Here is a 27,285-nt window from a genome sequence, read left to right as displayed (position 1 = left end):
CACATCCATTATCTTTAAGTGGTCCTTCAATACCCCACTGGAAGTTTTTTGTAAGGACTATATGATAAGCTCCTTAGATGTAAATACCAAACTCACTGGCTTGAGGAACAAGGCCTTCACAGTTGACAGTTCAAGAATTCCTCTCTAGCTACTCATTCTGCAATGGCAATGCTTTGAAATGTAAACCGTAGTTCTGTACCTGCCACTTAGGTACAGCTTCTGAACATACAAAAAACTGATCACATCCAGACTAGTGCAAAGCTCCTTCTTGTCTCTATCTGTTTCCTGTGAATTCCCCCCTCCCCTTGTGCTGCATCTCATGTTGTTGCTCAGGGTCCCTTAACATACAGATGCTCTTAAGTAAGCCAAGCTGGTTATATATAAGTAAAAGCCCTGCTTTGTGGACAAACAAGAAGTCAGCAGTTTATTTTTCTCAGAAGAGTGCACAAGAAGAGCAGACAAGCACATTCATGTTTTGCATTTTTTTATTGAATAACCTCTCTTCAGATGGAAATGCGACTTTAAAATGTCAACATATAAGGGGGGAAAGATTCCTCTATAGGGCCTAATAAAAACAAGCATACTGGATTCTACAGCCAGAGCTTCCTCAGTGGTATTTTACATAATTAGGTGGTTAAAGTCTGCTTAAACAAGGTCTTGTAGATATTAAGTTGCATATAAATACAAAGAAGTGTAAAAAGAAAACTCCATATTCTACACTATTGTTTTGTTTGACAAAAATACCTTAAAATTTATAACAAATACACACAACCCTCTTCTACTCGTTTTGCTACAGATAACATTACCTTAAAATTATGACATGTCCAGACTGCAATACACTTTGGAGACACCATCAGTCCCCAAAACAGGCTTCTTCTGAAGAGGGAAAGATTTCCCCCCGCCCTAAAAACAAACCCATTCTTCCCCCCCGCTAAAAATTAATTTTCACCAAACAAGTATAACTTAAAGCAGAAGGACCAACATCCTGCTACCACACACTGGACAGCAGATAGAATAAAAGCATATTGCACATAGTTTGTATTGCAGTCCTGAGAACCTTCCACACAAACAATACTGGCTTTCAGCGACTACAGGACAATAGCTGCATCTCAAATGAGCATTTCACACTCCAGCAGTCTTCAAGCAACTGGACCCCCCACACTAATCCAGCATGAAGCTTAATCTCACCCAAACTGTTCAGGCCATGATCCTGGAGTACACTTAAGTGGAACTAAGGGCCAAACCAGAATCAATTTCAGTCATCTGGCTCTGCACATTGGGGACTTGTTGCATCTGTAAATAGCAGCTATGGCAGCCCTGTATCATACTGCAGTGGGGGCAAATGCAACCCTAACCCCATGGTCCTTCTGCAGATGCTACTGACTAACAAAAAACACAGGGCAGAACAACCAAGTTACATCTAGTTTGGCCCTAAATTTGATTGAATCGATAGGACTTGGGGCAGTGCCGCATGCTCTCTTGGCAAATGAGTTGTTCTCAAACCCGCATTTGAGGTAATATAAATGTGGGGTGGAACAGGCATCTTTATGGGAGAATCAGTGATGGGAGGGATCTTTTATCCCTCCTCACATCCATCAATTTTCCTGTGCAAATGAAACCACCCTCCCCACCTCCCAGGCCATTTTACTTCTCAGCTATGATTTGGAGACCAGCTGAGCTGAGGAACACCACAAACACACACACACAAAAAGGGCCTTGAGAGGCATTTATAGGCGGAAATTGGTTGATGAGGGAAGTAACCCTCCCTGCCTAGTCTTCCTTTCCCCCCAGTCCCATGTTTACCTTGCAAGGAACACACAGGTTTGGAAACCCTTTGCTTTTCTCATATTGTGTGGTTCCAGTCCCACTTCCACCTGATGTGTTTAGAACGGGAAGTATAGGAGAAGCCAGCCTTTGGATGTAATATAGGAGAAATAATCTCTCACTCTTTGACCAGGACATTCAAAGTTATCAGTACATCTGCAGGACTTAAAGAAAGCTGTGACCTTATGTTACTTTGCATTGTCTTCATAGGCTGTAATGCACAGCAATCCACCCTCAACATCTATAGGGTTACTCCAGAGAGTTAGTAGTTCAAAGACTGTAACCTTACAATGGGTCTGACCAGTTTCCAACATTACTTTAGACTCCCTTACCTTAATCTTAAAGTGGTTCTTTTTCTTTTAAAACACTCCTTTTACATACATGTCTTTCCACCTATAGATTTACTAACTCAGATTGCAAGATCTAGCATATTACACTAAAAGGCAGCAATTCCCTCAAAATAAGGAATTTTTCTTCAATGAATTATTTTCAAGTAAACATTAATCCCTGATATAACTTGTAAACTATGTTTCTCTAACAAATGATATTTAATTGCTTAAGGCAGCAGCATTTTAAGTGTTGAGGTAATGTAAAATAGCATTTTAAGAAAAATACTATGAACGTCAGGCCCAAAATGATGTTTTGTATAGCAATGCCTCACCAAATTTCAAGAGAGAGTTTAAGGCGAAAGTGGCTGATGATTCTCTACATTTGTGTTAGTTTAATGTCTCGATCTATGAAATGTTCAGTCAAAACAAGGCACGGAACATTCTTCATTAAGTTTTCCACAGACTTGTAGAGACAACTTGAGAGGTATCAAGAACGAACAAGTCTTATTAGTGTCAACAAAAAGTTCCAGTGTTAAGAGTTTCTACTGTAAACACATTCACAGGTGAGTCATCTTACAAGAACATCTGATGCCCAGACATTGCTCTAGCTTCCCTTACTCATAGTAACATTTTTAAATCACTGCATTATTGTCCAGTTAATTGGAGCCTTTTGTAAGGAGCTATACTAAAGTGGGAGGAGAGAAGAGATATGTAGCCCCACCTTCACCACTTGGATCACCAGCGCCTCTTGACAACTGAAAAAGTAGCATTTTGAATGTTGAGGTATATCATTTTGCATTCTTCTCTGCCCCCCTCAAAAGTTTTGCCTCTTAAGTCAATTCTTGCAGGAAAGGCGCCCATCTTTTAAACCAAAAACTAGTTTCAATCAATTCTTGCCAGGCTGTTTTATCATGGAATCCTGTTCTTTCCCCCTCTGGCAGGTGCAACTTAGTTTACTACCATTGAGGTTTTGCTTCCAACATGTACCGATTTTCTCTTGCTAGATTCCTTTGCAGTCACCCATCGAAACAGCCTGCTGTGTACAAATGATGCCCACTGAAATAGCTACTGCCGTAGGTCAGAGAGAGGCAGTGCCTAGGCTCTGTGGAAATGGCTACCTGCATAGTGATAGGCCCTTGAATTGACACGGCTTGCAAGATGGGCTGAAAGCTGGCCTGTAGCCTCGAGTATGAATGCAATGCACCACCACTACTCCCTGAGGCAAGGCCACTAGGCCGAGGAGCTTGCAAGGAATCTCGGTAAGCAGAACACAGATCCTGTATTGGAGAGCGGAACTGAGAGAGGACTCTTGAATGCTGAGCGAGGGGAGGATACCGCGACTGCTGGAAGAGAACTTGAGTAGGGGCTTGGAGGGCTAGGCTTCCCACAGCTTGCTGCTGCTGCAAAAACACCACACGATCCTTTTCCTTATTGGCTTCTCTGAGGTCCTTATCGTGAGCTCTGTGACATAGAAACAGACCAGGAAAACATTAAGAGTAAATAGTGTTTACAAAATCAGTTATAACTCAACCTCTAGCCCTATTTTGTGGTGAGGTGGGTGGGTGGGGAGCAGGAGCTATGCTTTCTCTAGGCCTTCCAATAGTCTGATAAAATTTTAGGACCACGTTTCCAACAACATCCTGAGAACCCCAGCATCTGCAGGAATCCTCCTGGCTTCCTAACGTTTATTTTAAACAAATAATAGATCAAGGTCTGGATCTTGACCACTGGGCCTTTTTATATGGGCCAGCAATTCAGCCATGTCCTAAACAACTGTGATCACTTCTGCAGGAAGTTAATTAGTAGTGGGCAAGCTTATGTCTTTGCAATTAATTAATGCACCTTATTTATGATGACAAATACAGCAAATTATTATTATTATTTTTATTATTTCTTGTTTACACAGTCAGACAGGTGTTATTGACTGGTTTGTTTTATCCAGACATCGAGTCCTTCCCAAGGACCTGGGATGGCTGAATTTTATTATCAATGTTGTTGCTGTTATTATAGATATTGTCGCAGAATATTATTATTATTATTTAAATTTCTATACCGCCCTTCCAAAAATGGTTCAGGGCGATTTACACAGAGAAATAACAAACAAGAGAAAGATATACCGCTTTTATATAAATAACAAGAGAAATATATACCGTTTTGCAACAAAAATCCCCAAAGCAGTTTACAAAGATATAAATAAATAAATAAAATAGCTCCCTGTCCCCAAAGGGCTCACAAGATGGATACCAGCAACAGCCACTGGAGGGATGCTGTACCGGGGACGGATAGGACCAGTTACTCTCCCCCTGCTAAATAAATAAAGAGAATCACCACTTTAAAAAGGTGGCTCTTTGCTCAGTTAACAGGGGACTAACTATGTTTAGAGAAAGGAAAATTCAGGAGAAAACTCTTCTGCACACGGAGCTTCCAGAGCCTGCTCAGCTTTTGTCATGTGCACATTTTCAAAGCACATCTTGGGAATGGATGGATCATGTTGCCAAGGCAACCATGCAACATTCCTTTTCCTCCCAATAATGCTGTCCTGACACATGGATCTCCAATTGCCCAGTTTCACTTTTTTGTTTACGACAGATGCAGACAAGGAGCTGCATGTGAAGGCTTCAAAGGTGACTGTGAGGGGAGGGTGGCAGAAGCGGAAACACCTGACAGTCTTGTTCTAAAAGAACGTGTGTGTGTGTGTTGGTTCAGATTATGTTATAAGAGCTTTATATAACACTGAAAGCAGCTTTCGGATTGGATTGACAGGTAATACCATTTCAATTTCAATTGTAATGCAAAGCATATCAGATGCCCTGTTTTTGGTTAAGACTTACATGAGCATCAGTTCAATGCATGGAGCAAGTTGCTCCCAGGAATAAAATGTCAGCAGTTGGAGCTGTGTGGTCCAAGAAGGAGAAATCTCAAGGCAGATGCGTGAAGCACTCACACAAGCAGCAGCAACCAGAGAAGGCCGAAAGGAGAGAAAAATGTGATCTGAAAGAAAAGAATTACAAGATTAGCCATAAACATCTCCATCCGCAGACAGCAAGCCTATGCAAAGGTTTGCAGCAAAGTCTCCATGAGGACTTAACTGTGGGTTTAAGTGAAGTATAAACATCCCATTTGGTAACAGTATGACAGCTTGGGTCCAACCAAAGGCGAAATAAACCCAGGTTAGTATTTCTTGGCAGCAATGCCACTAAAGCTATTGTAGTCTCTTGGTAAGCAATAGCAATAGCACTTACATTTATATACCGCTCTATAGCCGGAGCTCTCTAAGCGGTTTACAATGATTTAGCATATTGCCCCCAACATTCTGGGTACTCATTTTACCGACCTCGGAAGGATGGAAGGCTGAGTCAACCCTGAGCCCCTGGTCAGGATCGAACTTGTAACCTTCTGGTTACAGGGCGGCAGTTTTACCAATCTTTACACAATCTTTATGGGCAACCATTCAAATCTGAAGAGGGGCTCTTAATTAGGTATTTCATATGCCATTGCCTTTGGTTCCCAGACTTTAGACTGTTTAGTACAGCAATCTTAAGCACACACTGTACATGTGTGAATAAAGGCAGAATTCCACATTATTTATTTATTTATTTGATTTGTATACCACCCTTCCAAAATGGCTCAGGGCAGTTTACAATTAAAAACACACCACTAAAACAGTAAAGAGCTAAAACAAATTTAAAAACAACATAACAATTAACAATTTAAAAACATTTTAAAACAATTAAAGGATTACAGTGATTAAAACCCCCAAAATTGGGTTTTGAATTTTAAAATAAACCAGAAATTAAAACCCCACAATTTAGGAAGCTGAGAAAGCTTGGGTGAAAAGAAGGGTTTTCAGGTGTTTTTTGAAAATTGCCAGAGATGGGGAGGATCAGAGATGGGGACACATCACTTTTGTACTCGGGGAACACACCCACAAACCGCCACCCCCACCTCCCGCCACCAACTGGTTACAGGGACCCTAAACTGAACCACATTCTGAAGCCTGACATCTGACTCATTAGAATAGATCAGCTTTGGCCCTCCTGCTGATGTTGGCCTACAACTCCCATAATCTCTGGCTATTGGCCACTGTGGCTGGGAGTTGTAGTCCAAAGACAGCTGGGTGGGCCTAAGTTGAGCAGGCCTGCATTAGATGCATGGCATCATCACCCAGTACTCCAATCGTGAAATCTGCCTTCTTTAGAGGCAGACATTTTTGTTCAGAGGCAAGTAGGTGCAGGCATGTACTTTAAGTTGTGAGATACCTTGGTATAGGCATACCAAGCAAAGATCTTATTTTCTAGATCCTAGAGCAAAGATCTTATTTTCTTTCCCAGGTTCTCAGCCTACATTTTTGATAGTATATCCTTTCTAAATTGGAACACACCCTTTAGTGGTATTTTCATTACACCATTTTCCTGTGTGTGCTGTCATCCTGATGGAACAAGATAGGGATGCCTTGGGATGAACTGCACAGCAATTGCCTCCCTTTGGCATTTGGATCAAGTTACCTTGCAGGGAGACTTCAAGGAAATAGTGAGAGTATTTTTCCATGAAAGCTCTGACTTTGGTCATGGATGTGATCGGCCAGCCATTGTGAAGGTCATTCTCACTGACTGAGGCAAAGAGGTAGTAATCGATGTAGTGTGCAGGAGTTGGTAGACACAGGTTCCAATTGAAGCTTTCCAAGATCAGCAGTTCCATCTTTAGCAGGTCTTTCTTTGTTAGTATCAGGTTAAGGCTGCACATGTAAGCAAAGCTGTTCAGCTGCTCCAGTTTTGGCACTTTGTCCTCCTTTTCTTCAAATTTGCCTATTTGAAGAGAGGAATCAGTACCTGAATTCAAGTTGTTGCAAACCCATTGCCTCCATCCAGATCACCAAGACTTTACTGATCTGGAATCAGCTAGAAATCTTCGTCATTGCTATTGATAGGGTTACAAGTTGTGAAGAGACAGCAATCAAAAGATGAAGGGACCGACTAATGAAGAGTACCAGCAAGTCAGTTCCAGAAAAACATTCAATTTACTTTCAGCACTTAGCCATGGAAGAAAATGTGTGATGAATAGAGCTGCCCATGACTTTTGCCCCCCACCCTCAAATTAAGGATCTTTGGAGGGTCTTGTTGGGGCAAAACATTTGAAGGAATTTTGAAGAAGATTATCAAGATGTCCTCCGGGGGGGGGGGGGGCAGGGAGAACTGTACATGTTAGTTATGAATGGTTGCTCTCTTGGTGCCAGCAACAGAGAGCTAGCATTCAGACAATAATTTACATTGTAGCAACCATAAAAGATAGAAGTTCTGTCTAACTCAGAAGTTTGTTATCCTGCCAACTGCTAATCCAATTTAAATATATCCTACAAAACCTTTTGGAAGATTTGAAGCATTACTTTTGAAAAAAATGTTGATTATGTTAAAGACAGGACAACTCCTTTGTCAATAAAAATGTGCCCTATTGGGTCAGCTTGCTAGAAAAGAAGAGTCAGAAGTACATATTGCAGAGGACAAAAAGTTTACTAAACAATTCAACTAGACTATGTAAATATTCATAAATACTGAATTATTATGTAAAGTTCCACAATTCTGTGCATGCAAATTATAACATTTACGTTAGGCGTTTTTTTTTTTTTTAAAAAGCTCACTTTTTTTGGAAAACAGCTTGCTAGTTTTCTAATTTATATCCAAGGATATGACCTGCTAGAGCTTTCCACTAGTATTACTGCTCTGTATATTTCTTCACAGGATTAAAGAAAAATAAATGGCTTGTAAAGACATCAACATCCACCTGTCATCACCCTAAAAATAATCCATACAAAAATAAAGAGCCACCAATGTGTGTTCACTTTGTTCACTGAGCTTTAGCAGATGCCCAACTTTTCTTGCTTACCAAGAACTCAGCTGTCAAGACACCTGCTTTTCCCCAGCAATCCCAAATTACAATCTAGCATCTGTGATCCTTCTACTAAGCATCTAAGCAGATTTGCTGGAACGTATTCACATTTTTATACATACAAAGAGCCTCAATTCTGTGGTAAACAGGTTTCTGCTAGCAAAACAACATGTCAACATGAAAAGGTTCAGGGAGAAAAGGATGCTGCTCCTATGTTAAGACTGGATGTTTGTACTGTCTTAACCAGCCAGAATAAAAAAACCAGAATGAACCCAAAGCTTGACAGAAGGCAATCTGAAGAACTACAGCATCTTTGATTATGCAGTTGGTTGCTAGTGTAAAGATGCAGGAACTGAAGTATACAGCCTTGAACTGATCTAAATGCAAGTACTCTTGCCTTCTTAACCACTATGTATTACACAGCCTTGGTCTTTATCCATTTAAAATACAAAACATTACATTGACATTTAATCTGCTGTTCTGTTGGCACTTTTGTGGGACACACACACCTCATCTCCTTCCCCACCCATCCACAGTAACTACTACTTCTATTAAAAGATTGTTTGTTCAGATGGCATTCAACAGAATTTATTTATTTATTTTACATTTTATATCCCGCTCTTCCTCCAAGGAGCCCAGAACGGTGTATTACATATGTAAGTTTCTCCTCACAACGACCCTGTGAAGTAGGTTAGGCTACTAAGCCATTTTACAATAATTACTGCTATTATTTTAACATTAAGACTTTTAATAGCAACATATTCTTTTACAAAAATCATATTTTAAAAAGAGGTACAAGATGAACTTAAAATAAATGAACATCAACAATAGATTATTATACAGACCATACTTCAGAAGAAAAAGATAACATGGTCTAATCCAGTTCTCTGGATATTTTGCTAGATGTGTTATTTAAAATCCACTATAGTCCTTCCAATAGAAGGAAAATCATTTAAATTGAGCCCGATACCCAGGAAGAAAGACCTCCAAACAACCTCACCCAGATTCTACTGTAGCAGATGCCAAGAGCTTTCCCCTTTATGTTCTACACATTTCCTCTGCTTGGTTTTCCCCCCCAAGCCTTGCAAGATTTAAATTAATATGTGAAAAAGACCTTTTTGCAAAAGCCAGGCACAAAGGGCAGATCATGGATTGAGGAAGGATAGGAGACATGACACAATGGGCAGCTTCTGTTGCTTTTGTTGTTTTATGAGGAGCATTGACTTCTCTCCTTTCAAGATTGTGCCTCAGACCATTATGGCTACCCTCATCAAGGCCTGGTCTAACAAATTTATGTAAGTATTTTTTTTACTGCCATGACAGCACCCCAAGGAGAAACAATGCCAATCCTTAACAACCAGACAAGTTCTATGTCTGTAGCAGCTCTGGTCAGGACCACACAACAGACTGGTAGGATGACTAGTACAAACATGAGGTAGCTAATCGGTCACACACCAGAACAGTGAAAGGTAGATCCTGTCTGAGGAACAACCTGGACAGATTAAATGTAATACGTTCCTTATTGACAGTTTTTATGGATGGTATTTATGAAAATAGCCAATTTTGTGTCAGTACCTGCTTTTTTATTAACCAGATTCTGGTTAACCCTTAACTATTCCTCCCCATTTTACTATATCTCCTGTTTAGTTCATGTATTGTCCTTTGTTTACTTTACCACTCTTCATTCTCTTATGTACATCCTGATGAAGAACATATAGCTCAAAAGACGTTGGGATGCTGCAATATACATATATTTTTCTGCACCAACCATTATTTCTTTTTTGGCTTCGTTTTTTGGTGCTGCCTTCCTGTTTCCCCCGTTCTCTTTTACCAACGTTCAATTAAGAGACATGTCATATGCAAAAAAACGAATACTTCCACTTGCTTTTCTCAAGTTTTTTTCCTAGCAAACAAGTTTCAATGTTAATGCATCAGTAAGCTTGCTTACTTGCAAGGAGAAGGCAAGCAATTGAGATGACGTAGAGCTGTTTGACAGAGATATCATAGCGGTCCATAAAGAGGTCCAGCAAGTAGACAGCAAGGTGCCGGGCTGTGGGACAGAGCTGGCAGCGGCTGCTAAGGATAGCCAAGAGGTCAGCAAAATAACGTCGCATCCTGATTTGGGGAGAATGGGCATTGTACACAGGCAGTTTCAGCTCCTATGGCAACACAAAGGAGGGAGAAGGGGTATTAAAATGGATATCCATTTTCCAGAATATCCAGTTTAGCATCCACCATCTGTTCTGGCAAATGCTTAGCAACTAGAGTAACAAACGGTTATCCAGCTCTTCCTGTACAATACCCAATATGTTTCGAAAGGCAATCAATCAGTCTTGTGCTAGTCACTTACATTCTTTAGAGTTGTCATGTGCAATGCAATCCTATTCATGTTTACTCAGAACGAAGTCCAACGGTGTCTCATTTTAGAAGGAAGAGCCCTGTTCAGGCATGACTTAGAGCACACTGTTAATCACAGGAAGGATTTCTCCCCATGTACAGTGTTTACCTCAGCAGACAAATACTATTTGTGGAGAGGAGGGGTGGTGATGTTTAAAAGCACATCAGGGTGGGTGTGGGTGGGGCTTGCCCATGTGCTTGCACAGACATTGTATCCAAGTATGTCTGTAGTTTTAACAGTGCCTTGTAAAAGTGTCTGAATAGGCATTATTGTTATAACATACCTTTCACAGCTCATGCTGTTTGGGGCCAGTTCAGACAATATCTCCCTGGCCCACGTGACTAAAGGCGGCATGTGCTGAGTGCCACCCCACTGTGACATCGTTCACAATGTCCTGATGCCCTCCTGGCATGTCTCTCTATTGCACGGTGGGGGTGGGGTTGGCGTTCATCTGAATGGCTGCAATACATGCACTCCCAAACTTAACTTTAAACTAATATTTAGAGCATGCATGTGAGAACGGCCCTTCAAATGAAGAGCCCTCTACATTCAATAAGGAGGGCACTGGGAGAGTGTGGTGATGTTGTGAAAGCTGTCACGATGGGTGCACACTCAGCACGTCCCCTTTTAACTGTGTGGGCCAGGGAGGTATAGTCCAAGCTAGCCCCAAGAGTATTTCCACATATTTTTGTCCACATAATTCTTATATAACATGCGATTCACATGAAGTCTTTATAAAACAAGAACTAGGCAGACAAATTGGGTCTCTTGGATTTATTTACCGGTGGGGAGGATTTCAACTTTTTCTGTAGTGAAATATTTAGCATTAAGGTTCTTACTCTAATCCTATTTTCCCAAGCTGTTGTTTTTTAAACCAAAGTACAGGTGTTCCATCATTTGGCGATTATAAGAAAACAGAACTGAAACATATGCAAATTTAACACTTCATACATAGATATTACAACATTGGTATTATGCATATTCATGTTAAAATTCATGTGCAAGGATTACTTCAGCCATATGTTTAGACCCAGCAGTAGGCGTTAGGCAGTGAAGCAAAGGGTTGCAACACAGGCAAGACCAAAACAAAGTTGATCTGCCACAGTTGGCTCCTTTATTAAATAATGGAGGGACCACTAACTTAAGAACTGAAAATAATTAAAGGGCTTGTCCAGTTTTGGAATCTAAAGCTGATGTTCACCAACAGTTCTGCTGTATTCAAGGGCTGAGTCCCTAAATAAGAGGAAAGCCAGTTCATGAAGTACCTTCCATACTGCAAGATAAAAAAGGACTTCAATGTAAATATTTAAGTAATGGTCAGAAGGACCCATTTCCTCATATCAGGTAAAATACACTTAACTATCTATGTAGACACCAGACATACTTCCAAACAATTAGATGGCACCATCCAGTCCTGGTTCAAGAGGCAACAGCATTTCATTTGACCTCTACAGCCTGCTTCTGGAGGTTTTTAAGGTCAAAACATTCCATTCAGGAATGAAATACTTTAGAACTTTTGTCTATTAGAACTTTTGTCTATCAGCTGTAAATAAAAATAGAACGGAATTTGAAGGATCCAGTATTATGGAAAGGTTGTCCAAAATCAAACCTTTCCATAGCATTGGAATATGGATATCTTCCAGTTACTGTAGAGCCCCAAAATGTTCAGTGTATAACTAAAGAGTCACCCTTACATTTCCCCCTCAAATGAACAGAACTCTACATAGCAACAATGGTTGGAAGTGAGAAGAATCTCAGAATAATGAACTGATTTTTCCAGTATTAAACATTCGAGTACACTAATGCTGCACTTCCGTAACTCTTCATATCTGGTACTTGCAAACCATGCACACTGGGCAATCAAAGAAAGAGCTAGAGAGGGAAAAGCCTCTGTGTATAAATCACAAAAAACATGGCTTAAATATAGGTTATACTTGTGTCTACAGGAAAGGAAGCGGATTCTGAATTTAAGACGACCCGCCCAATTTCTAACATCAAAGAACTTGGGAAAAACCTAGTCTTGGATTCAGGTAAATATGGTAGTGCTGCACAGATTATTGTAAAGCACAATAGTATCACACATGCATTTGCTGGTTTAGCACACATTTTCATTTGTGGATTTAACTATTGAACAAAATATGCATTGCAACTTTAATTCTGCTTTAAAGAAGGGTCTACACACACATCCCGCAAACCATGCACCAGTATACTAGATACAAGGTAGGCACAGGACCACACATCCTCCTTCTCTCACTGCATGTGACATATCTAAATCAGGCATGTGCTACACGGAGGCAACAGGAGTAAGGAAGGTGCACTGTTCCACAACCTCAGCTTGGCTGAATAGGTTAATAAGCATTTAGGCTACAGTACACCCTGGACATGATTTTTCACTGAGAATCTCCTTTCAGATGTTTTCTGAATACTGTATTTGCTTGGAATTTTTTAAAAATGTTATTTGCGTCTATTTCGTCTGCCTAGAAATACCTCTGCTAACTGGACAAAGAAACACCCTTTAAAGTGGTGATTCTCGAGAGCAACTGGCCTTATTCAACCCCAGTACAGCGTTCTTCCAGTAGCTGTAGCTAGTGTCAATTGTATGTGTCTTTTTAGACATAAGCCCTCTGGGGATAAGGGGCCATCTTATTTATCTCTCTATGTAAGCTACTTTGAGAACTTTTGTTGTTGTTGAAAAGCAGTTATATTATTAATTTATTTAAAGAGCTTACACAAACCCCTAAACCCATAGATTGCTACAACTTTAAGGCACAGTTTTGTTTGCTCTCAGATGTCTCCTCTCACTGATCCACCTGTCTGCAGTGACCACATGACTGCAACTTAATACTTCAAAAAGCAATGCAAGCTTTAACAATCCCTACATGCTCCAAAGTTCTGTGAAGCACAGACCCATCTGTTACTCACTATGCCTCAATAAATCATGTACAAAGTGAATAAAGGATGAAACATAAGCAGATCTTCCGAATAATAGCAAAAGTTAAGAAATAAAATCACATCATAAAAGACACTGGGCACAACCAGAAACAATGCAGAGAGATCTGAGGGATAATGGAGACAGAATTCTTTGTTTCCAGAAGTAAATTTAGCAGATTCAATTATTTAATGTCTAGGCAACTTCAGATGTTACACATTCAAAACTAAAAAGAAGATGAAATTTTTTTTGTCTGGAGTGTTGAGTAGTTGTAGAAAATAAAGAACAATCATGTTTGAGGGATCTGCAACAAGGCAACGTGTTAGGCATTGTATTTTGCTAAAGTCTCAGGGACACTTGTGTGTCTTTCCCAATAGGTACGTACTGAAGAAGATGGAGCCCTGTTCAAGAGCTAATTGTGTAACCATGTACACGGTTACAGTGCTACTTGGTAAGCCGTGCCCCTCACACTGATGAACAGCATACAACACTACCACTCGCTGACTACGAGTACAGCATTTGTCTGAAGAGGGAAAAAGCTAAAGCCCTATTCAGACATTACATGTATATGGGTGCAGGTGTTTGCATACATGTACACAGAGGTGCTCTTATCCTGGACTTCAGGGCCGAAATCCAGAGCCTCCACATCCTCTTGGGCCCCCCCAAATCCTCTTTAGTCTATCCTGAGTGGTATGGTTGTTGTGCCATACGGCCAAGTGCGATTGTGACCTGCACCACTGGTCACACAGACGAGGAAGGAGGAGGAAGAGAGGAAAGAAATATGTGGGATGGGAATATGTTAAATTGCATGTTGAAATGTTTCTGCTAATGCATATTTGCATATATATACACCTGTTTTATATTTTTACATTCTTATGAGTGCAGTTACGGTTTGTGGCCTCAGGAGAGCCAGCATAGCATAGAAGTTAGAGTGTTGGACCAGGAAGACCCGAGTTCGAATACACATTCAACCATGAAACTCACTGGATGACTCTGGGCCAGTCATGTACCTCTCAGCCTAACCTACCTCACAGGGTTGTTAGTATAAAAATAAGCATGTACACCGCGCTGAGCTCCTTGGAGGAAGAGTGGGGTATAAGTGTGAAAAATAAATCAATAAATAATCAAACAAACAAACTAACTAAAGATGTGCACGGACCGGTCCCTTTATGGGCATCCAAACTGGTTCAAAGAACTGGTAGTTCTGCTGGTTCGACGCCTGGGTGTGTGTGTGTGTGTGTGTGTGTGTGTGTGTGTGTGTGTGTGTGTGTATGTCTCCCTTTAAAGACGGGGGAGGGTGCACTTACCCCTCCCACCAATTTCCTCCCGCCGGCGCTCTGTTTTTTTCAAAATCCATGGGTACCTCCCTGCCACCCCTTCCCCCGTTGTTGCCCGGAAATCGGAGGAAGTATGGGCTGCGCGTGTGCTCACCACTGTGCACACAGGCAACATGCACGCATGATGTGCAACATGCGTGCGCACACGCGCAACCCATACTTCTGCCGATTTCTAGGCAACAACAGGGGAAGGGGCGGCAGGGAAGTACGCTGCTGCCCCATGGATTCTGAAAAAAACTACGCTCCAGTAGGGGCGGGGGAAAAGCAGCCGGAGGAATAAGTGCACCCTCCCCTGCCCTTAAAGGGAGACACACACACACACCCTGGCGTCAAACTGCACCTCCACAGTTCCGTGCACACCACTAAAACAAACCCATGTGTTAAGAATACTGCATGTGTCACGGTCTGTGTCAGTGTAGAGGGATGATGTTTAACTTGCAGCGGGGTGGGGGGTGGGGGCGCTCTAGGTCCAGGCTCCAGAATTATCTAGGTGCACCTCTGCCCATACATCTGTTCATTTAAAAAGTGAACCTGGGTACAACCCTCCTCAAATGCAGGATACAGCTAGGAAGTGTACACATACATTGGGCATGTTCTGAATAACTGTACTTTCATACAGACCTGTACATGCATGTGTGTGTGAAATATGATGTGTGAATGGGGCTCAATCCTCCCCATTATCAGAAATGCTCTTCAGACACTGCACCTGTGATGGTCAGCAGTTGGGTGGAGTTATATAATACAGGGGGCTTACGAAGCAGCACTGTAACTGTGCACATGGTTACAATAATGCTTGAATAGGATTTAGATGTATGTGTTTTAAAAGACATACAACACAGGTACATATGGCATGACTTTACTGACTGGGGGCGGGATCCCTGGAGCATGCACCCAATATGAGAACGCATGTAATGCATGAATTGGTGGCCCTTATATAAATCAGACATCTTTCTGTTTGGCAAGACTCTTAGAGATGGTTTTGTTTTTGTAAACTTGGCTCTTAATTTCAAAGGACAGGTGCATCAGGCCATAATAAAATCCTGATATTTACCCCCAGAGCTTTAACCAAAGAAACAATCAGCTACCATAGCACATATCTTGAGAACACTTACACATGTATAGTGCTGTTCAAGTGAGGCCTTTGCAAGAGGCTCACTTTTCCCCAGGAATTTCAGGACCTAGATACCCTTCTTCTTCTATTATGTTACTTAATAGAATTAAGTTTGTGTGTTTCACACACATAACTATATGAATTATATACAATATACTATGAAAGAAACAACTTGATATACTGTACTTTGGTTCTGTTTCAATGAAGGTGCACAACAATTACAGGTTATTACATAAGGCAGCTTCGTACATTCATTTGATTTTGAAAGGGTTTATGGGAAGGTTATCCCAAGAAGTTGTCTACTCAGTGGTCAGAGTGAAAACACACCACACAAATGCTTGGCTTGCATGGAAAAGCTGCAACTATAAACGTGACAGGTGGGACGTTCTCTTGAAAGTGCAGACTAAGCTATTGAGAGCAATTAACCTCTAGCTCACAAATATTGTCATCTAAGGGGCTGCTTCATATGTTATGAGAGAAGAGTTCCCAATAGTTCACCAAGTGACACAACAGCAAACAGCATAATATGTAGAGAGGAGGTCCACACTGCAAAGCATGCAGAAAACATGTACTTTCTATCAATCACAGGTTCAAGGTTTACTGCAACTAGGGTTGTGCACAAACCTCAGCCCATGCACAGGTTTTGAATACAAACCAATTTTGCGAACTGGTTCAGCCAAACCACAAACTGGTTTGAGGGCAGCGCTGGAGGCTGGCGAGTGGCACCTTTAAAAGTGAGCAGAGCAGGCCCTTACCAATGTGCCACCGCTCCATGCAGCTTCCTGCTGCTGCGGCACTCCCAACAGCCCACGCGTGATGGTGGCATACACATGGCCTCTGCACATGTGCGAAAGCCATTTGCATGGTCAGCATGGTGTTGACAAACCTAAGTGGCCAGAGGCATAGTGCAGGGCAGGGTTTCTTAACCTTGGGCCCCTAGATGTTGTTGGACTACAAACTCCCAGAATCCCCAGACACACCCTCCAATCAGACAGGAAGCAGGGTCCTGCTCCCAACTCACATTCCCCCAAAACAGAGTCCCAGGCACACACCCTGCTCCTGTCAGACCTTTCCCCCACCAACTCTGCCTGTGCCGGGACTTTGGAACCAGTTCTCCAAACACACGACAGAACTCACTGGGGAAGCACAGAGAGCATATGCAAACAGAACACTTGCCTACAATCAGTGCAGAGGGACCAGATGGCACGGAAAAGGTTGGATACTGACTAGCTTGCTCAGGTGCAAGAGTGCAGTGCAGCAACTATCTTAGAGCGAAGACTAGGGCTGCTCAACTTTGGCCCTTCTGCAGATGTTGGCCTACAACTCCCATAATCCCTGGCTACTGGCCACTGTGGCTAGGGATTATGGGAATTGTAGTACAAAAACAGCTGGGGGGGCCTAAATTGAGCAGGCCTGGCAGGCTGCCAACAATATTCACTAGCAGCCAGTTAAATAGCTCTTGAGTTGTAAATCATTTCCCTCAAGTGAAGGTTTGTTTAGGGTTAGGTTCAGTCTCATTCCACATTTACACTGTGGCAACAATAGTCACCCCCCCACTCCTACCCAGTTCCCTGTCAAATTTGACAATGGTGCTGTGATTTGATGGAGGGGCTGTCAGATCAGGACCTCCCCCAGCCATCACTTCTGTCCCATCCACAGTCAACATATGATGTGTGATGTACTCGTTTCCCAATAACTACATATTGTTTGGCATCTGCCTATACCCTGCTGAAGTTTCAATGAAAAGACAGAATGAGAGGTCAGAGATATTATCCTTGGGGGAAACAGGTGGATGATGGGATGTTTACTGTAGTACTATATCACTTCAATAAATAATTTTGTAGAAAAGAATTCTTATGCAATCAAAGTTTCAAGTGTTCATCCAAGCATCCTCTTTGGGACATAATCCCAAACTGGGACAATCATTCTCATAGACCACACTATCGGCAAAAAATTGTTAATAAAATGACATCATCCAGCAATATATTGCAAAACATCTGATGAGACAAAATAAGCCCGAGGCTTATTATCTGCAGCAGGCCTAAACAATATGAGGTACCTGCATTAAACATGGTGCCACAACCACCAAATATAGCGCCACCATATGCAGTGGCCTGCCAAATTTGTGACATCTTCTCAAAGATGCATTTTTGCAACTCACTAATTCTTCTTAAAAGTAACAAAGCTATCAAGAGATTTGAATGCAAGAATCTCGTATCAAAACTGAATATGCTGTTCAATATGCTGAATATTATATTCTCTGTTCCCCTGTAAAGTTAGCTATTTTACATTTCTGCAAACATCAGGAGCGCTCTCACACACACACATCCAGGACAGAGCCATCACCAAAGCTAAGAACTTTGTCAGCATTTCCTCAACTCAGTGACACATCTGCAAAGCAATGCCTCTTTCACACATATCCTTCTCAGCATGAATGTGCCCCCATTACAGTACAGGGCAAGAACAAGCTTTCACACTGCCTTCCCACTGTTACCCTGATCTTGCCCAGAAAAACAACCAATGAATTACAGCTATACACTGAAAGCAAACTCTGTTGATTACAATAGGATTTGCTTCCAAATAAGTGACTAAGGCTATGGGATTCATTCTGTTCTCCAAACCCTCCATTTTTAAAATACCTACACCAATACTAACTTGTTATTTAATCAATGAGATTCATTCAAAGCTTTCCCAAAAGACCTGAAAAAGTAGGCCAGATTATTAGCCTGTAAAATAAGAGCAAACATTCACCTCGAGAAACAATTTGTTAACACACGAAAATGTATGTATGTAAATACATAGAAAAATATTTGATTCAATGAATGTGTTTCCAGGATTTGAATGATAGATCATTTAATATATATCTATATATCTCCAACTACATATAGTTTTCTATGAGAGGGAAAGAATAACTATTACAGAATCTTTCTTTTGTAAGCACTTTGGCTGTAACAACTGCACACCACTGAAGACATTTTGAATAAAACACTGAGAGAACAGGTAGGAGTGGAGAGAGAAGGCAGCTAATTTAATCCAACCTTCAGCCTCAGAGTTCGATGAATCTCTGCAGCAAGGTCCCCTTTCCACCATGGCTCTTCCATCATTATACTTCCCATCCAAAAATGTCGCCTTGGGGAAAAGGCAGTGTCTGGAGAAGGGAAAGAAAAAAAGAAAGAGAGAGATTGACCAAAAGAAGAGGTATAATGCCACAAACCCCACTTACTCCCCAGAAGGTCCATTTAGGATTGTAGCCTAACAGCCTAAACCTTTACAATTAGGTGCACTTAACCTGCTGAAATCAACAGATTTAATATGCACACTCCTGCACAGAATGGGCTATTTAGTTATTTTGATTGGGTCCTAGAGAAGAAAAAACACAGTGGATTTTTAAGTAGGATGTAACAGAAATACATCACATGACCAGTGTAACTACTTATAGCCTTTTCCTATAGGCGTCAATATCAGCCTACCAAACACCTGATTTTTCATCCACCGCCAAATTTGTTAACAGATTGTTATATGAACTCACCCGAAGAATTTTGTCCAAATCAACCTCTCTTTACCAGCATGTTCCCAGCAACATTTCCGCCTCCCCACCCCCACTTTTTGTGTGTGTGTGCTGAAAATAAGGTACGGAAGCTTCCATTTAAATACAAGGTACCACTATTTGCCGGTTCCTGCTCGACTGACACAAAAGCCTTCCTCTACTCCGCCTTCTTTAAGGAGAGATATTTTAAAAGGTCCATATCTCTCGATCGCCCGCGCGATCGCTCTCACACAAATCTCTGCAAGGCACGAAATGCCCGGACTCTCCGGCTAATTCAGACCCCCTCTAAGAATTTTTAAAACTTTATTTCCCATAATCATTTTCCGCCTGATTTTATTAAAAACAAACAAACAGACAGACAAAAAGCTACAATTACACGCCCCCACCCTTGCAACTCCAACTTCTTATGCGTTGCAAACACGGCCGCGCAGCTGTTACCTTTGCCGATTGACCCCCCAAACTGCGGTCGCCAGCCTTTGTCCTATCTGTAGCCTGCTACTCCGGCTGGAAAAATACTCCTCCAACCCAAAATGGGGGGAAATAAATAAATGAAAACACCCTCCACCTCCTTTCTCCCCATTTAGCGTTTGGAGGGTGGAGGGAAAGGCAAAGTTGAATGCATGCCCCCAGGGTGATCATGCACAGGTCGAGAAAAGGTGCCCTCCCCCCGCCCCCGTTTTTGATAGAGAGGAAGTAGTTCGCATTCAGCGCAGAGATAACACACCACCAATTTGACACTACGCATGCGCACACTTTCCAACCTACAGAGCCTCTGGGTGTTGTAGTTCTCGTTTTTCCTTTTTCTACGGCGCTTTGGCCTGCCGGATTTGGTTCACGGAGTCTCCGAGAGACTCCTTCGTTCGTGGGTTCCTCGTGTACGGGATCATGGTGGAGGAGCGAGATCTCAGCTAAGGTTGTGCAACCATACGCACAGTTAGGCTGGCTGCTGCTTGAAATACCATTTCAGCCGAAGCCGCCTAACCTTACACAGTTTGCAGCTCTGGAGTCTTAATACGTGGGTCTCCTGCCGTGCCTTGAAAGGATTTCGTGATTAAAGTTTCTCTCTCACCTTCCAGGAGGCATGCAGCCCAGATAAGGGAAGATTTATGGGTAGGAGCGTGATCAGCAGCAATGATGTTGAGCCTGACAATCGCACTAATTATAATGTCAGCATGAACAATACTCTTTTGATTTAATTTTGTTTTGTCACCTTATAGAGTTTAAGAACAATTTACAGGGCGTCTGTGTGGTAATTTCTCCTTCTCCTAGTTTATGAAACTGATAATGTTTGCAATGTTATTTATTGAATTTGCTTTCACATCAACCTTTGCAGAAAGTCACTATTTCCCTGTCTTACAGATGGGGGAAATGTGGTGAAATTATTCACCCAAAAAGACCAGACAGCTACTATCTTATATTGAATCTTTTCACATAGTGCCTTTATGGCTGAAACTAGATACCTTAGTCCTAAGCACACTGATTGGATAATAAGTCTTGTTGAACTTGGTGGGACTTATTTCTGAGTAAACCTATATAGCTGTGTGCTGTAAAAATCTCAAAGAGACAAACATGCAGGAGGAGTCCTCTAAAAAGCAGTGCTTAGTAGCAAGGCTTCATCTGCTAGCTGTGTTAGAAACAAAAATTCAGCAAGACTTTTCCCAGCATGCAGGTATCATAATAGAAAAAGCTTCATCTGTCGAATTCCTTCTCCTAAACCTGTTGAAGACACAAGTCTCTGTTAAGAAAAGTTGGCAAGAGGTAGATTTTGAATTGAACTCTCTAAAGTACCACTTTCAACACTGGTTTAATGCCAAACTGGAGATAGCCAAAAGTCACCCCACAGAAAAAATAAGGTTTGTTGTGAGACTAACATACTCCCTCTTTGCGCTGTAACTTTGGCTCATTCTTTCAAGTAAGTCTTTGTTTGCCTCATTGTTTCTCATTGTCCGACTTGCAGCACAGGCCCGGATCAGGGCACAGATGACTTGTTATAGGGATTGGATTGCTAAGTGGGTACATCTGATCTGAAGAAAATCCTGTGCAGATATGCTCTATCAAATACATCTGAATAAAGCACAAATAGGTACCACACAAGCCACATCACCAGCTGCCAGAGGTGTTTCATTATGAAAGGATAAATGAAAACTGTAGACAGAATCTCAGCTTCTGTATTTCAAGCTTTTAGAAACTTGGAGCCTGGTGATGCTTTTTCTTGACAATATTTCAGTTCTGTCTCAAGATTGCAACTTCAACATTTTCAGTTGCAAAAAGAACAAGTCCATTATAGGGCATATCATTGGGGTGCTCCACACTGAACCCTGGGAATTGTAGTTTGGTAACTCAGTGGAAAATTAAGAGATTCTTAACAACATCCTCCCCAATAATTCCCCCAAGGGAATTATGAGTATATCCATTTAGTCTTCAGGGCAGGTATAACCAATTTTCTTATAAATTGCTTCTTTATTATAAAATCTACTGCTAAAAGTGGATTGCAGGAGATCCTTTGCCTCTCCACAATAACAATGCCACATACACAGACAGAAAACAATCTCTGGAATCAGATGCCATTAGATCACAGAGTCTTAGGCACATCTTTGAGGAGTGATAGAAGATCAAGAGCTGAGAGTGGATTAGTGGGGTGCGGCGGAATGAAAAGTGAAACATCCCTGATGTACTTGTAAACCTATAAAAATGGTTTCCATAAGTAAACAAACAAATAAATAAATAAATAAAATAAAATGGTGCCCTGTCCCCAAAGTGTTCACAATCTAAACAAAACAAAACCCAACATGAGGAGACACCAGCAAAAGCCACTGGAGGGGTGCTGTGCTGGGTATGGATAGGGCCAGTTACTCTCCCCCTGCTCAATAAAGAGAATCACCACTTTAAAAAGATGCCTCTTTGCTCAGCAGGTGGTTACAGTGTAACATCATGGATGCTCAGGGTAGGGGGTGGGGAACATGTACTCCACTTTGATTTCTGGGCTCACTGCACTATACCTCAGAAGTGCCCACACATCAACAGTGTTGATAGGATGATTGCAGCTCAAACATTATCACTGTTTTCATCAGATAAACACTAATGTGACACAGGGCAGGCAAAACAGAGGCCGAATCTCTTTGCTCTGGCATGTTATGGATTATTGTCCTGTAGGAAAATGGTGCATGCCTTTTTCATCAACTTTATTGCATTGCATTTTTAATCGCATTTATTTCTCATCCTTACTCCAAGGAGCTCAGAATGGTTTACAGGTTATTGCACCCATATTATCCTCACAACATTCCTGGAAGCCAGGAAGTTTAGGCTGAGATAGTTACTGACCCATGATCACCCAGTGATCTTCATAGCTGAGCAGGGACCTCTGTGACTGTCCACACCCCAAAACTACTCTTGCCAGAGGATAGAAAGAATTAGATATCCCAAGAGGCCCTTCCTCCAAGCTGGCCTTTGCCCATATTTTCTCCACCACTGGTTCTTCTTCTTACTGTTGTTCTCCCTCTCCTGGAGGTATCTTCCATGCAGGGTTGACTCACAACAGCAGTTTGAGACTTCAGCAGCAATCTGTTTCCAGGGGTGGTTTCTCTTGCCTATTCATTTAAAGTAACAATCTTATATGAGCTATCACTAAGTAACGCATGCATATATAGGGGTGGGGGAAAGAGAGAGAATGATTTAAATTGTTACCAGATATGAGCTCTGTAAAAAGGGCCAACTCCTTCTGTCTTCAAGAACGCCTAACAACTGCCCAACTGTCAAAACAACAGAATCATGGAACACCCAGTAGAAGTCTCCCTGGTGCTTAAAGGTATGCCCTCACCATGCCAGGGACTCTGGACTCCTTGCTTGGGTCTGCTGTGAGTACTTGCAGGTTTCTTCCTGTGGTATGAATGCTGCCCAATATGCTTGGAAGATTGTGGGAACAAAATAAAAGCCAAACCAATTAAGAAAACCAAAGGAAACTTTCACTTGCTGAGAAGACACATGACAATGCATCGTGAACATAGAGTTCCTTACTTTGGAACTGAGTGATAGAGTGTTGGACTAGGACCGGGAAGACCTGAGTTCGAATCCCCATTCAACCATGAAACTCACTGGGTGACTCTGGGCCAGTCAAGTATCCCTCAGCCTAACCTACCTCACAGGGTTGTTGTGAGTATAAAAATAAGCATTTACACTGCTCTGAGCTCCTCAGAGGAAAAGCGGGTTATAAATAAAAATAAATAAAATAAATAAGTGCCGTCAAGTCGGTGTCGACTCTTAGTGACCACATAGATAGATATGGGATACTTTGGAATAGAAATCCCTTTTTAAAGAACTCAGCCCTAACTATTAACCTGGAAAAGATGTAAGGCAATTTTGAAGGAACTTAAAAGTCACTTTCAGGATCACCCATGAATATATGAGGACATTAACACTGTTCTCTCCAAGGCGTGCATGCACTCAACAAGTTTTCTGATTTCCGTTCAGTTAATTTTAGATCCTGCTCAGGTTGAATTAGGAAGGCCCCACTCTGAATGCAGGTGCACTCTGGGCTAATAATGGTGGATGGAGAACCAATAATGTTCTTCAAGTGGTTCCCATGTGATATAGAAACAATAAGGTTGTGAGCCACCGCGAGCAGTAGTGTACTGGAGGGGTGGGGTAAGCAAACAATGTTCTTCACCTTTTCACAGAAGGTGCAAAAGGTTCATGAAGGCTGACATGCAAATGGAAACCACCTTCCTGCACAGTGACCCTCAACTGATTGAAAAGCTGCAACCTTGTAAATTGAACACTGTATTATGATTATTCACATGTGTACATACACAGCATGCTAAAAAAAATCATTTTTATTTTTACTTGTGAAAATACAGTTGGTTGCAATATCCTATTGTTGAGGGTCAAAGTAGACAAGGTCATGGGGCATACACTGAGGCACCACTTCCTACAAAGGAAAATTTAGATACCATCATATATGATTAGGCATTAGGTGGCACTGTACAAATGCATGACAGGAAATCCTCAAGGGAGAGATGAGTTCTGCAGCCAACTATCAGTCCTGTACAACTGAATGAAGCAGAACTGTCAGTTCTGAGGGGAAATTGATGCATTTGGTTAAGATTAAAATTGCATCTACTTCTATATTATCTTTACTGATTAACTAGTTTTAGGTGAGATTTTCAGTACAAAATTATTGGACTCGCAAGGATCTAGCAAAACATTCATTCAGTGCCTCACTCAAGTTGGCAAAGTTGTTTCCCAAAGGAAACACTATTGTTCTTAGCCACAGCTAATGGTTATCATAACTCCCCCCCGCCCAATTGTCGATAGTGTGGTTTTAACATTCAACATTGGGGGGAAAAGAAGATTCCTTTTTAGTTCTGGGATTGCTTAGTTTGTCTTTAGTTAGGCTGAGAATCATCATGAGTGTTCATTGCTCTGTGCCGCTCTACATGGGCTGAGTACAGATGATGCTGGACTCCACAGTAAAACTTTGCTGTGTGTGGCCAAGCTGGAAGTCGTCATCTGTAACTCCATAAGTCACGCCTCATTGCCTCTTTGCTAACAGACTCTGAGGTTGTTCTCATGACCAGTCTTGCCTAGGTAGGGCAGCGCTAGCCCGGATAGGGCTAGTTGTGAGAATCGCTGGGATCAGTAGCCCGGATTTTATCCCCGGGCTAAAAGTGAGGGAGGAGCTGGGTGGAAGGAGCACCCGGCAGCGGGTAAATTCCCCAATGCACTGCACTCCTTGCGTGGTGCCTTGTGGGGTGTGGGAGGCCACAGCCTGTGTTCCCCTGCCGCTCTGGGATAGGCTTGTGCACCAGTCATGTGGGCACATGGCATGAGTGATCCTGGAGTAGCAAGGATCATGTGAGGGAAGGTAGATCATGTCCTGCCTTCACCCCAGCCTCACTAGAAATGGTCACGTGAACAACCTTTCTGTCTCTGGGTCAGGAGCTGGCATCTCTAGTAAGGGTTATATACTTAAGATCATAGACTGACATGAAGAGGAAAACTACTCAAAGTAGTTCCTTTGAAATTAAAAGGACAAGTTAGGCATCCTTTAATTTCAATGGGACTTCTTTTTTCCTCATTCTGTCAGCCACTGAATTTGGATCAGTTATGTATTCACACACTTTAATTACCCTCTGTTTGTACTACAATCTAGTTAGTTAAAAGGTAGATTCTCCCCCACCCCCTGCCCCATTGTTCAGTGTGTGCTTACTGGTAGAATGGGGATTTTCTAAATCACATTGGCTAACATGATGAGGAAAATTACCCCAAGTAATCATATTGAAATTAAAAGGACATTTAGACATCGTTTAACTTGTTCTTCTAATTTTAATGGGATGTTCTTCTAATTTTAATAACTGCGTGGGAGGAGGCAATGGTAAACCCCTCCTGTATTCTACCAAAGAAAACCACAGGGTTCTGTGGGCGCCGGGAGTTGACAAGCCTGCCGTGGCAGGTACAGTGCGTTGGAAAACAGCTGAAAATCGGTGCAGCACCTTAGGTGAGCAATTGGCTTCAAGGGGGAGGGGCAGATCCCTTGAGGCTTGACAGATCAGGGATGCGGCTCAACTCCTACTTCTCTGCAGACAACATCCTTCTGGATGGCTGGACAGCATCGGAGGGGTGGCGTTGATGCCAGAGACCTGACCTTAGGTCGGCGAAGAAGGGCTCACCCGCTTTATAGTGTTGGACCCACCTGGAGCCAAGGTGCTAGTGCCATGGGCTTGTAGGCTGGGACGGCCACGGTCTTGGCCGAGCTGCTAAGGACCTCACTGTGGTGGGTGGAGTGCCAATCCCAGCGGAGTGCCTTTTAGGCACAGCATGAATTAAATGCTCAATACAAGTGGCCAATTTCATCAAAGTGATGTGTGTCCATGTCTCCTTGGGTCTGGGAGCAAAGACCAGGTAAATTCTTTGCTCTGGTGGCTGTTGTGATTTAGAGGGGAAGTTATCTGCATCTTAATTGACTTGCCTCGCAGCCCTACAAAATTGAGAACATAAGATGTGACCAGTGCATAAGGACAGTGACTGAGATTACTTGTAGGCAGCAGAAGCTCTACTTGAACTTCTGTAACCCCTGGGCAAAGAAGCACCTTTTAAAGGCTTGGCTCTCTTATATTTAACTGGGGGAATTTCATCCCAGCATGGCATCTCCCCCAGTGGCTGTTGCTCGTGTCTCCCTTGTGTTTCTGTCTAGAATGTGAGCATCTTTGTTCCATCTTTGTTTCTCTGTTCCAAACATTGGGGTTATTCTCATGATCAGCCAAAATCGGGCTAGGAGAGCCTAGCCCGATTTTTGCTGTTCATGCAATCCTGGCTCACAGGCGAGCCCGGTGGCTTACAAGCAGCTAGCCCGCTTTTTTAGCCCTCCCCTTAGCCCGGGTTTGCGGAGCGAGCACTCTGCAAGCCCGGGCTTTCCGATCGTGAGTAACCGCAGCACGGCTCCGCACTGCGGCTACTCATAAGGAGACCCCCGGAGGGGAGGCGAAAAGCTGTCTCCTGGCTCCGGGGGTCTCCCCAGTATGCCCTGTGCACTTGCGCAGGGCATACTGGAGCTTCTGGGGGCCGCGTGGCCCTCGAGCTCCCCAGCCCCCACTGGCTCCGTCACGGAGCTGGCAATTGTGTAGGCAGCTGCCCAGGGCTCCCTCCCTGCTTGTGTGCAGGGAGAGCGGGCTTAGCCCGCTCTCCCCGCTCACCCTGCTAAACCGGGTCTCACTGATCGTGTGACCCGGCTCATTATCTTGTTCTTTTTGCGATGTAAACTACTTTGAACTCTTTTTGTTGTTGCTTAAAAATTGTATATAAACATTCAAAATAACAATACAAAGATCTGTACTGGTATGCATCTCATTGTGTCTCCAGCTGCATCAGTGGTTTGTGTCACATAAAAACAGGTTGTTAACGAGCTGCATGCCCAATAAGGGGCATAAAGATA

At 42.4% G+C, this 27,285-nt stretch overlaps 1 protein-coding gene across 5 annotated transcripts; it reads right to left on the bottom strand.

Annotated features, from left to right (window-relative positions):
* Nucleotides 1-467: 467 nt before the first annotated feature.
* On the bottom strand, nt 468-23,113 carry CCNJL (cyclin J like). 5 transcript variants are annotated; one of them, XM_053301211.1, is made up of 7 exons: nt 23,043-23,113; nt 22,680-22,945; nt 18,850-18,959; nt 9,985-10,195; nt 6,659-6,958; nt 4,985-5,144; nt 468-3,614 (listed from the first exon to the last, which is right to left on the bottom strand). In XM_053301211.1, exons 2-7 carry the CDS (start codon nt 22,681-22,683, stop codon nt 3,170-3,172), a joined length of 1,230 nt encoding a protein of 409 aa, XP_053157186.1. In that variant the 5' UTR covers nt 22,684-22,945; nt 23,043-23,113; the 3' UTR covers nt 468-3,169. The 5 variants fall into 5 exon arrangements, with proteins under 5 accessions (XP_053157186.1, XP_053157188.1, XP_053157189.1 ...); XM_053301213.1 differs by having other exon boundaries at nt 22,844-22,945; XM_053301214.1 differs by lacking the exon at nt 22,680-22,945 and having other exon boundaries at nt 23,043-23,063.
* Between the last annotated feature and the right edge of the window lie 4,172 nt (nt 23,114-27,285).

The sequence above is a fragment of the Hemicordylus capensis genome, chromosome 2 (assembly GCF_027244095.1).
Source record: "Hemicordylus capensis ecotype Gifberg chromosome 2, rHemCap1.1.pri, whole genome shotgun sequence".
In the NCBI taxonomy this organism is placed as follows: Eukaryota; Metazoa; Chordata; class Lepidosauria; order Squamata; family Cordylidae; genus Hemicordylus; species Hemicordylus capensis.
Note: the sequence above shows the minus strand (reverse complement) of the source record. Positions and strands in the feature narration are given on the sequence as shown.